This window comes from Otolemur garnettii, unplaced genomic scaffold (assembly GCF_000181295.1).
Source record: "Otolemur garnettii isolate 467f Iridium unplaced genomic scaffold, OtoGar3 scaffold00184, whole genome shotgun sequence".
In the NCBI taxonomy this organism is placed as follows: Eukaryota; Metazoa; Chordata; class Mammalia; order Primates; family Galagidae; genus Otolemur; species Otolemur garnettii.
Window position 1 is genome coordinate 1,225,421 of NW_003852579.1, and position 11,540 is coordinate 1,236,960.

Consider the following 11,540-nt stretch of genomic DNA (forward strand, 5'->3'; position numbering starts at 1 on the left):
ACAACCGTGCCTGCTGCTACCTGAGCTGCCAGCACCATGAGGGTCCCCTCTGGCACCAGCCTCATGCTCAGCAGCCTCCTCCTGCTGCTGCTGCTCCAGGCCCTAGGAAGTCTTGGTCTTGCCCCACAATCCAGAGGTGAGGGGCCTGTGGGAGCTGGGGGACACAGGGTGGGCAGGTCCTGACCATCATCCTGGGGGCTGGGCACCAAGATGGGTAGAGACGAAATGGGATCCTGGCAGGGAGGCGGGGTGGCCAGCAGGCAGCATGGGGCATGCACAGGTGGTGATGCTGACAAGGGTTGGGCAGGGTGACCCTTGGGACCATGCATGCTGCAGGACCATGGTCTTCCAGGTCTCTCAGGGGCAGAAGCCACTTAGAGGGCCGGCTGTCACCTGGAGCTGCTCCAAGCCCAGGGCTGAGCTCATTCCTCTTTAGTGAGTGCAGTTCTGGGGGGCTGAGAGCCCATCCTTCTTTGCCAGTCCTGCCAGCACTGGGCCCCTGAAGTGCAACACCACCCCCAGAGTTTCAGGTTTCAGCACTGAGTCTTAGAATGCCCACTCTTCCTGTACTGATGGAGATACTGAGGACAGAGAGGGGAGGGCCTGTCTAAGATCCCACAGTGAGACAGCCCCAAAGCATCCCGGCCCCTAAGCTCCGGCTCCATGAGGTGGCCAATCCCCTCTTCCTGTCTGGACCTCCGGTTTTGCCCATTTGTAGACTTAGCTAATGGGGACCAGTGAGCCAGCTGCAAGGTGATTTCTGAGATCTCTTGAAGACCTCTGACGCCCAGGTTCGCAGTCTAGGACACCAGGAGTTGGGGACTGGGACAGCCCTGAGCATCTTCCCTTTCCTGATTCTGCAGCATCTTCGTTTGGGATCAGCTCTGCTCAGTTCAGTACTGAGACCCATGTGGCTGTAGGTCCAGTGACAGTGTCATGCAGGGGCCTAATCCTCCCCACTGAATAGAGGAGAAACATCAAACTTGGAAGGTGCAAGAATCTGCCCAGAGCCACAGGGTGGCTGAGCCGGGATTTGAACCCAGACCTATCTCACTCCAATTCCACATACTTCCTAGCACATGGTGCTGCCCTCTTTAGTGTCTGGAGGGGGACTGCTCCTTGAGGGTGTGTCTTGGTGCCCACCACCTGGTCAGATAGCCAAGGTAGCCACCAGGAATTCCCACTCCTTTTCTCTGTCCTTGGCAATTAGCGAGCAGACCAACCGGGCTGAGGGAAACTGACTGTGGTGATTCGCTCTAACGCTCAGATGCAAGAGGCCATGTTGATGGGCGCTGCTTTGGCTTGACAGTGCCTGGGGGGCTACTCTCAGTCCTCCTGACCACGCAGGAGAAATAGCTGCCCTTCTTTCTGGCAGCAAGTCTGAGCTGCAGCCTGAGAGGTGTCTTTTCTCTTTTTTGTTGTTATTGTTGTTGCAGTTCTCATTGTTTAGCAGGCCTGGGCCAGGTTTGAATCTGCCAGTCTCAGTGTATGTGGCCAGCACCCTAACCACTGAGCTACGGGCGCTGAGCTGAGAAGTGTGTTTTCAAGGCCACAGTGTCCTTTGCTGCCCCAAACACCCTCTGTGTCCTGTGCTGGCTCCCTTGCTCATTCCTAAGGAATTCTATGAGGAAGGATTGCCAGCTCATTGTACTGAAGAGGAAAGTGAGGCCCAGCCAGGACTGGCCCCTGGTCTCTCCCACGGGCTGTGCTGCCGGCCTTTGGCAAGATGCTTGCCTGAGTGTCCACACACTGACCCAAAGGCTCAGCCAGCCCAGCTGAAATCTGTGGTCTACTGGGCTTGCGATCTCATGACCAGATCTAAGTGGCCCTGATGTTCTGCTCCTTTGCCTCTGAGTGTCTCAGGGGCAGCCTTCTGACCGTGGCCCCCTCTCTGGCTTCCTCCTGACTCCTTTCAGGGCGTCACTGCCGGACCCGGCCCACGGACCTGGTGTTTGTTGTGGACAGCTCCCGCAGCGTGCGGCCCGTAGAATTTGAGAAAGTGAAGGTGTTCCTGTCCCAGGTCATTGAGTCACTGGATGTGGGGCCCAATGCCACCCGGGTGGGTCTGGTCAACTATGCCAGTGCGGTGAAGCAGGAGTTCCCACTGCGGGCCCACGGCTCCAAGGCCACGCTGTTGCAGGCTGTGCGTCGCATCCAGCCCCTGTCCACAGGCACCATGACGGGTCTGGCCATCCAGTTCGCCATCACCAAAGCCTTCAGCGATGCCGAGGGCGGTCGTGCCAGGTCCCCCGACATCAGCAAGGTCTGTGTATCCCTCCCTGCTGGGTGGCTGCAATTTGGGGGTTCTATTCTGTGCTATGAAGATTGCCTCCACACACTTCAATCTTCATGACACCCCTAGAAGTGGCCATTTTATAGTTGGGAAACTGAGGGCCAGAGAGGGAGATCATTAGACAGAGGCCACCAGCTATAAGTGGTAGAGCTGGTAATTTGATCCCAGCCTTCTGACCCCAAGAGCTCACAGTGTGGTGAGCACGGATCATTTCTATTTGGTTGACCGTGGCTCCCCGGTCTGGCTGAGCCCTTGAAGGCAGCAAAGCTCAGGCCTGATACTTACCTGATAGGGAAGGGTGCAGCCTTTGCCTCCAGCCTGTGTTCAAGGCCTGCTCCACTTAACTAGCTGTGCCACTGATTTCGTCTCTCCATGCCTCAGTTTCCTCACCTATAAAATGGGAGAAATGATAACACTTCCTCAGAGTGCTGCTATAAGGGCTGAATCCAGATGCATAAAGTGCTCATATCAGTGCCTGCAACTGCTTAAGCCGCATATTGGCATTAGCTAATTTTTTACTTTGAGGGCTTGGGCTCAGAAACACGAGGTGATGCCACCTAAGTGGTGCAGTCAGTGAGAGCAGAGTGTGGAGAGTGTCACAGGCCTCGTTCCTAGTGTCATGCTTTCAGGGCTCAGCATGAGACCTGTGAGACGAGGTCAGGTCCTTTCTTGCCTGTAGTCCTCCCACAGGCTCCAGACTTCCCCATCACAGCCTTCCATGACCCGAGGAGTCATCATGTACCTGCCGAGGACCCCAGCCCAAGGGAGCCCCACTTTCTTGTCCCCTCATCATCTCCCACTTTCTAGCACACGGCAGACGGATGTGCATGTTCCTGCTTGGAGGTGGTGTCCCCATTTCACCCAGCTAACAAGTGGCAAATGTTCACACAGACCACAGTGTATAGTCCCAGCCAGTACCACTCTTCAAAGGACCATCACAGCAGGCAGCCTGTCAGGCTTATACCGTGGGGCCGACAAGTTTCAACATGAGGTGCTATAGATGGGGTTGACAGTCACGCTGGTTGACAGGATGGGGTCTCCCAAGGTGGCCTTAATGGAGGGAGGTAGTGAAGGTGACAGTGCTCAGAGTGGTAGCTGGCACAGCTCCAGGGTTAGCCTGTTCACCCCAGACCAGACCAGTGGCCCCAGATGAGCAGGTGAGGAGAGAGCTCCTCCAGGGGGTGACACGGAGGGGCTGGGAGAAGCTGGCCCCAGGTGTTCAGTCTAGAATTTGCCTGTGGGAACACTCGAAGCTGGGGTTTAGGGGAACAGCAGGGACTCAGGCAGACAGTGGGCCTCAGGGATGTGGCAGCATGTGGCAGTGAACAGTCATACTAGGTTTGCAGTGCCAGGCCCCCAGGTCCCTCAGGGGAAGAGGTGGTGCAAGATCACTCCCCAGGGAACCCTGGGTAACGATACTGAACACAATGGTTGCCCCTTTCTGGTTACTTGCCAAGAGTCATGTGGCTCAACCTCACCACATCCCTTTCTTTCAGATAAGGACACAGATGCTCAGGAAAGTGGCTTTAGCTGTAACTTGCAGAGCTGCCCTTCTAACCTGGGTCTGCCTTAACTGTGGTCACCAGGACAGGGGGTCAGGCCCTGCAGCTAAGGGCAGGGACCCAGGTCAGAAGCAGAGAAGCAGCACAGAGGGCTGGGAGCCTAGCCTAGGCTGGGCAAAATCGGGAGGACCCTGGCTTCAGGATGTGTGCAGGCAGGGGGTGGTGAGGCTGGAGCTCAGGGCCTGTGTCCCTTCTCGCTCTTTCTGGGATATAGCCCAGAAGGAGCCTTGTGTAAGGGGGCGGTCATATTCTTTCCCTCCCTGGAAGGGGGATGCATCAGTTCACGAAGTAAAGGAAGACAGGGCTGTATCTGTCTTTAGTTGGTCCCTTGGATACTCAGGTGGGAGTGTCCCGCGGGAAGAGTGGAAGAATGCCCAGACGGGAGGCAGCGGCCCTATTCGTTATTCTCTGCTGCCCCCTGATGGCTAAAGTGCAGACCTGCACGGGGCTGGGCCAGCCGGAGACCCTGCACATTGCAGCTCAGAGTCATGTGGCTCAACCTCACCACATCCCCTTCTTTCAGATGAGGACACAGATGCCCCAGAATCTGTGCAGAATCACGCCGGGCAGGAGGGGTCCCGTGCAGGCCGCATTCACTCGGCCTGGTCCCTTCAGCTCCCAGTCGGGGGTGGGAGGTGGGGGAGATGGCCCTGTCCTCTGGCCATCGCAGAGCTGCCTGCCTGACTGAGGGAGAAGGCATCCAGGGGCCCGAGTCAAATAGGGAGAGCTTAACCAAGTCTCTTTCAGCCAGAGGAAACCTGTCGCCTCCTGGCCGACCGGGTCCTTCTCTCTGGGCCCAAGCCCTGGCAGGGAACTAGGTCCACCTGTACCCGACTAGCAGTGGAAGCCTGGGCAAGTCCCTCTGTCTCTCCAGACCACAGTCTCCCCTTCCGCGGGGCTTCCTGGAGGGCGCAGCGCTGGGAGGCAGGGCCGGGCCCCACACACGCCCCGCGTGTCCTGTCGCAGGTGGTCATTGTGGTGACAGACGGGAGGCCCCAGGACAGCGTGCGGGACGTGTCTGCGCGGGCCCGGGACAGTGGCATCGAGCTGTTTGCCATTGGCGTGGGCCGCGTGGACAAGGCCACGCTGCGGCAGATCGCCAGCGAGCCGCAGGACGAGCACGTCGACTACGTGGAGAGCTACAGTGTCATCGAGAAGCTGTCCAAGAAGTTCCAGGAGGCCTTCTGCGGTGCGCGGGCCGGGGCGGGGCCTGAAAGCCAGCATCGGGGCGGGGCCAGAGCCGGCGCGGACTCTGATAGTCAGCATCAGGGCGGGACAAGGGCAGGCTCGCGGCCAATTATGGTAGGGGGCGGGGCAGAGCTGGGTAGGGGCGGGGCCATACGGGCCCGAGGGTAGAAAGTCAGTGAACCCGCAGGGCCGGGGCAGTCAGCGTCAGGGGCTGGATCAGGTCAGTGGGCGGGGCCACACTCAGGCGATGGCCTATAAAGGTCGAGGATTGAGCGGGCGCAAACGTCCAGGTTAGGGGCCAGGTGTGGGGCTGGGCTGAAGTGAGTTGGGGATGGAACCTACATCAAACTAAGGTGGGAACAACACTGGAGCCGAGCCTGATTCTGAGGAGGGTCCCTAGACCCGAGGTAAGGTAGCTGGGAAGAGTGATGCACTTTTACCTGACCGAGTTCTAGCAGAGACTGAGGAGAGGGCCTGTACCCAGTGAGGGCAATACCTTCAAAACCCGTATGTGCTTTTTGGCTCAGCGCCCGTAGCACAGTGGTTACGGCGCCTGCCACATGCACCGAGGCTGGCGAGTTTGAACCCAGCTCGGGCCAGCTAAACAACAATGACAACTAAAACAAAAAAGAAAAACTAGTCGGGTGTTAGGGCGGGTGCCTGTAGTCCTAGTTACTTGGGAGGCTAAGGCAAGAGAATTGCTTAAGCCCAAGAGTTGGAGGTTGCCGTGAGCTGTGATGTTACTGTGTGTCGCCTACTGAGGGCGACATAGTGAGACTGTCTCAAGAAAAACAAAACAAAGAAACAAAAAAAAACCTGTATGTGTTTTTATGTAGAGGTTTTGGGTGCCAAACCTTTCTGTGATGTCAGAGGGTCTGGGGAGCCTGGCACTGGCAGGATAGGGTTCAGAGTCCCACTCAGAGGGGAGGTGTTGAAGGGGGTCTTTGGCATGTGACCAGCCAGAAAGGTTGGGGTCTTGAATAGGGCAGGAGCCAGGCCACGGCAGGGACTTTTCTGCATTTGTAAAATGGGTCTCAGAAGAGCACTTTAGCCTGTTGTGAGGATTCCAAGAGCATTCAGTTTGTGGTGTTGGACAGATACTTACTGAGGGCTTTTTGAATGGTATGTTTACTGCCGTAGGCACTATTCCAGACGCTGTGGGTACAGCAGTGAACAAAACTGATTAAAGGCCCTGCCTTGTGGTCTTTACCTTTCAATTTTTATCATTGGTATTATCACCTTCTGCACGGATCTAGGCCCTGGTGCAATGATTGAAACCCTGTGCTGAGAACCTGAGGCCTGGATCCTACCCCGTTGGGGGCCTCAGTTTCCCTGAGTGTGGGAGGAGTCAGTGAGGGCATCCTGGCTGAGATGTCCAAGGCCCTGTGATTGTGAGATCTGAGCTTCCCTTAGTCCCTGCAGTGGTGTCGGACCTGTGTGCCACAGGAGACCATGACTGCGAGCAAGTGTGCATCAGCTCCCCAGGCTCCTACACCTGTGCCTGCCGCGAGGGCTTCACCCTCAACAGTGATGGCAAGACCTGCAATGGTCAGTGGGCCCGATATAGGCAAGCCCTGGGGAGGGCGGGGTGAGACAGCAGGACTTGGCTCTTCCTCAGAAAACCCCCTAGAACCTCCCTGCACTTTGCCTCTGGACTAGTCTTCACAGTATATAGTTGCGTTTTAGAGTTTGTGTCTTCAGACAGTTCTGTCTTGACTTCCGTCTCTCTTTTCAACACGATAGGTGGTAGGTTTAGGGTGGTTTAGTCTCAAACTTAAATCCTGATGCCACCAGTTCTGAGCTGTATGATTTAACAGCTGTTGGAGCTTCAGCTTCCAATGCTGCAGAATGTGGCTGGTAATCTTGGCTTATAGAGGCAGTTCTGAGGGCAAAATGGAATGATCCTCAGCACAGAGCTTGGTGTGTGGTGGGTGCCCAGCCAGTGGTCAGGACGGATGACTGTCCTTTAGCTTATTCCCTCCCCTTCCTGTCCTCCCCAGTCTGCAGTGGCAGTGGTAGCAGCTCAGCCACTGACTTGGTCTTCCTCATTGATGGATCTAAGAGTGTGCGGCCAGAGAACTTTGAGCTGGTGAAGAAGTTCATCAACCAGATTGTGGACACCCTTGACGTGTCAGACAAGCTGGCCCAGGTGGGGCTGGTGCAGTATTCCAGCTCTGTGCGCCAGGAGTTCCCACTAGGCCGCTTTCACACCAAGAAGGACATTAAGGCGGCTGTGCGGAATATGTCCTACATGGAGAAGGGTACAATGACCGGGGCTGCCCTCAAGTACCTCATTGACAATTCTTTCACTGTGTCCAGTGGGGCCAGGCCTGGTGCCCAGAAGGTGGGCATTGTCTTCACTGATGGCCGGAGCCAGGACTACATTAATGATGCTGCCAAGAAGGCCAAGGACCTCGGTAGGTGCTGCCTGACTGGACCTGGACACCACTGGTGGTCAGGGGTGCACACAGGTATAGCTCGACTGTAGTTTATCTTGGTGTCTTCTGATTATACCCTAAACCTGGGTGAATTTCAGTGAGAAAGATTGGTTAGTCCAACTGAGGCCCCAGAAAAGTAAGTGCCTTATTGTGATGGTCCTTTTGTAGATGAGGCTTGGAATTTTTCCAGCTGAATGTTACTAAGAACATACCAATTATTGGAAATCAACCCCCCTTTGGGACAATTCTGAGCTTCAGTTTTGTCACTTATTAAAAAAAGAGAATACTAACCACCAGATGGACGGTTGTGAGGGTTAACTGATGCTCCCAGAATAAAGATTCCAGTATAGGGAGTTGCCACAGGGTCTGACACATAGAACTTCTGTAGGCTTCCTCCTTGTGCTTATCCCAGGCATTGTGCTTGTAATTCCAGAAGCTGCCACCAGGAGGTGTCTGGTGTTGGCTGTCTAGGCATTCCCCAGCAGGCTCAGCCATCCAGCTGCCAGTTCCCACAGCTAGCCTCCCTTGTCTTGCTCCTCCTGGCAGGCTTTAAGATGTTTGCTGTGGGTGTGGGCAACGCTGTGGAGGATGAACTGAGGGAGATTGCCTCCGAGCCCGTGGCAGAGCACTACTTCTACACAGCCGACTTCAAGACTATCACCCAGATAGGCAAGAAATTGCAGAGGAAGATCTGTGTGGGTGAGTAAGGCTGGGGCTGGCGTCCTGGAAGTGGGTGTGGGTAGAGAGAAGCCGTTGGCAGAACCAGGAGGTGGGCCGGCCACTTCAGCTCTCACTGCCAGCAAACAAATATTGAACTTTCCTTATGTGCACAACACTGTTCTCAGTGCATTCCAAGTATTAAATCATTCAATCCTGGTTGGTAAGAATGCCATTATCTATATTTTACATACAGGAAAGCCAAGGCCAGGAGGGTGGAACAACTGTTAATATCGGGGGAGCCAGGACTTGAGTGTTGCTATCTCCGCTGCTCCTCCCTTGTGGCCTTGCCTGCAGGTTCCTTATGGTAAAGAGTGTGGGCTCCAGAGCCGGACGTACCTGGGTCTGCAACTTTGCTCTGACACTGTTGGCCAAGGGCAAGTTGCTTCGCTTCTTGGATTCTTCATTTGCAAAATGAGATTAATGACTTCAAACCCAAAGAGTGGAGCGAGGAGTCACCAAGATGACATAGAGGCCCCTAATGGTGTCCTGCATGTGATGGGTGCCTGGCACAGGGTTACTATTATTGTAGTTCATTATCAAGGCTCTGAGGGACCAGGGAGAAGTTCAGGGTCTCTCCTCCATCACTCCTAGGGGCTCTGTCTCAGGGACACTGTCTGTCTCTGCCTTCTCAGACTCCCAAGGCCCCTCACCCTCCCATGACTCTTCCTCCTGGCCTGGGTAGTGACTATTCCCCCTCCCCCTGGGCAACCACTCAACAGCTCCTTTCTCTCTCCCATCTTCTTGTCCACTGCAGAGGAAGACCCATGTGCTTGTGAGTCCATTGTGAAATTCCAGGCTGAAGTGGAGGGGCTGCTGCAGGCCCTGACCAGGAAACATATCCTTTTCCAGCTGTGGCTGCCGGCTGGGGGGAGGGGCGACGGGCAGTGTGGGGAGGAGGGGGCATGGCCCAGGTGCCTCCTGCTGGGGGAGGGCTGCACTTTGGCTGGATGAGCTTGGGCCAGTGTTGGTATAGACTCTGTCAAGAGCAGAGACACGTAGAAGGTAAACAAGGAAACTGAGATAGAAGCCAAGATCTGGGCACTGGACACAGACACTGTCTGGGCATGCACCAGGCCCACATTCCTCATTTCCCAGACTCTTGGTGACATGACTGACACCAGCCTCCACTAAGAGGTGGGACTGGACTCCAGACATCTCCTTGGCTCAGTCAAGACCCGGTGTGGGACCCAGCAGGGGTCACAGTAACTGGTTGTGTTTTTGGAAAGCACCATTCTGGGGATAGGTTTTTGTTTTTTTTTAAGAGACAGAGTCTCACTCTGTCACCCCTGGGGATAGGTTTATGGCAGAGTAGGAATACGTGCTATGGGGGGAGGGTGAGAGAAAGCTCTGGAAGGGGAGTGCCCAATGCAGGGCCATATCTGTCACTGCACTGGCCAGCCCATACCTCTCCTTAACTCTGCATCCACTGGAAGCTGTGAGTAAGCGGCTGGCCATCTTGGAGAACAGAATCAACTAAGGTCACCTGTCCCTCCCCGTGGCCTTTTTATCTCCCTGCCCCAAGCTCAGTCAGAATCCTGCGTGTGCCCCCAAGAGCCCTGAGTTTAGTCTAGCTTTGCATTTTAGTGAGGGAGGCCGATCTGGGGGTGGGAGGGAGAGTGTTTGAGTGTGCCTGTTGGTGGTGTGTGATAGCGTTTGGGAGCACGTGTGCGCGTGAACCTGTGTGTGTGTGCACACGCATGCACCTGAGGGTGAGTGTGAGTCTGTAGCTGGAATGAGGGTGCAAGAGTCAGAACGTAGGTGTGAGTGTGAGAGAAACTGAGTATGCATTTTTCTCCAATCAAAAGCTTAATATATTTTTATTTTTTTAGTTAACCCTTTCTTGATTCCAAGTGCTGTGAATCCTTTCTCATTTCTCTCTTCCCTGATGAGAAACAATTAAATGTGATTAACTTAAGCACTGAAAGAGGCCACAGGCAGTGTGGTTATTTGGGGACTAGGAGAAAGGATTAATAGAGGTGGCGGGTGGTGCATGGGCTGGGGTTGGGGGTGTTGTTAGGATGGGAATGGTGATGGTGGTGAGTGACCACATCAAAACCAGCTCACCTTTGCCCTGCCTTTTCAGTGACAAATTCATTCACATGACCTCCTTCATCTGTCCAGTATGAATGGAAACATACCTAGAAAAGGCTTGAGTCATGCCCACTTTACAGATGGGGAAGCTGAGGGTCTAAATGATGAAATGACTGCTCAGCAGACGGACAGCTGGAGAGACAGGCCTTGAATTCAGGACTGCAGGACATCAAAAGAAAAAGGCTTTGGTGAACAGGGGCAATGGCACCCACCTGGACTCATTTGTTCATTCATTCATTCATTCATTCATTCAAACTTCAAATCCTTCCGGGGTGTGCCTCAGTGCCAGGCAGTGGGGAGACGGTGGTGGCACATAGACAGACTACTCTTTGCCCTTAAGGGACTTACAGTTGAGCAGGGTGTTCAAGTCACCCTCACTCAGATAAAGGAGGACAGTGGATTTGGATTGTACCAGGGAGTTTATGCCTCTTCTCAGTATCTGGGAGCTCACAGGGTGAGTGTGTGAGGATGATGGGAAGGCTTCCCTCCTGAACCTGTGTGGGCCCTGGGTGCCTCTCTGCGTCCCCCACCCTTGTCCTCTCTGTCATTTCCTGTGCATTGGCATTGTTACACCCTCCCTCCCTCCCACCTCCTGACCCACATGTCCCCTTCCCCCAACCCCATTCTGAAGCCAAACCCTGAGATCCCACCCATCTCTCCCAGGCCCGAGTGGGCACTTCAGTGATTTTTCTGAACCCATTCTTGTTTAATGGAGCATTTTTAGTGTTACTACCAGAGTCATGCTTGAGAGCATGTCTAAAAGGCTTTTACAGGAAACTCAGACCATATTGCAAGATCTTTCTCAGAGGCAGTGCAAGGAGGCAGAATAACAGCACTAGTAATAGCCAAGGGCCACATCAACGCAACAGCACAACTACACGAGAGCAACTTAACCATGGCGCAGCCATCCTTGCCTCTGTGACCTGGCTTCCACCTCCCACACCGTCCACTGGGCCCATTCTCTGTGCTAGACCCTGGGGTTTTTCTGCTGTCTGAGGAGGCTCCTTGCCACAGGCCCAAGCCCCCATATTATGACATATTAGCCCATACCTCCTTCTGCGATCAACCACTTCCCTCCCCTCTGCACACAGAGGGTAGAGGAGCTGCGCCGTGTTGATGCAGTATAACCTGACCTCCTGGCATCAGCAGATTGGGTGGGGGGTGAACATTTGACTTAAGTTGGGCCAGACAGTACCTTTCCTCTGGGAATGGGAATGTGGGGATCCTGGTTACCTGACTGGTGTTGCT

At 54.7% G+C, this 11,540-nt stretch overlaps 1 protein-coding gene across 1 annotated transcript; it reads left to right on the forward strand.

The window, feature by feature from the left end:
- On the forward strand, positions 1-9,678 carry MATN1 (matrilin 1, cartilage matrix protein). Its single transcript, XM_003800760.1, has 8 exons — positions 1-136; positions 1,917-2,263; positions 4,822-5,044; positions 6,466-6,591; positions 7,044-7,460; positions 8,028-8,180; positions 8,956-9,036; positions 9,629-9,678. Exons 1-8 carry the CDS (start codon positions 37-39, stop codon positions 9,676-9,678), a joined length of 1,497 nt encoding a protein of 498 aa, XP_003800808.1. The 5' UTR covers positions 1-36.
- The last annotated feature ends 1,862 nt before the right edge of the window (positions 9,679-11,540 follow it).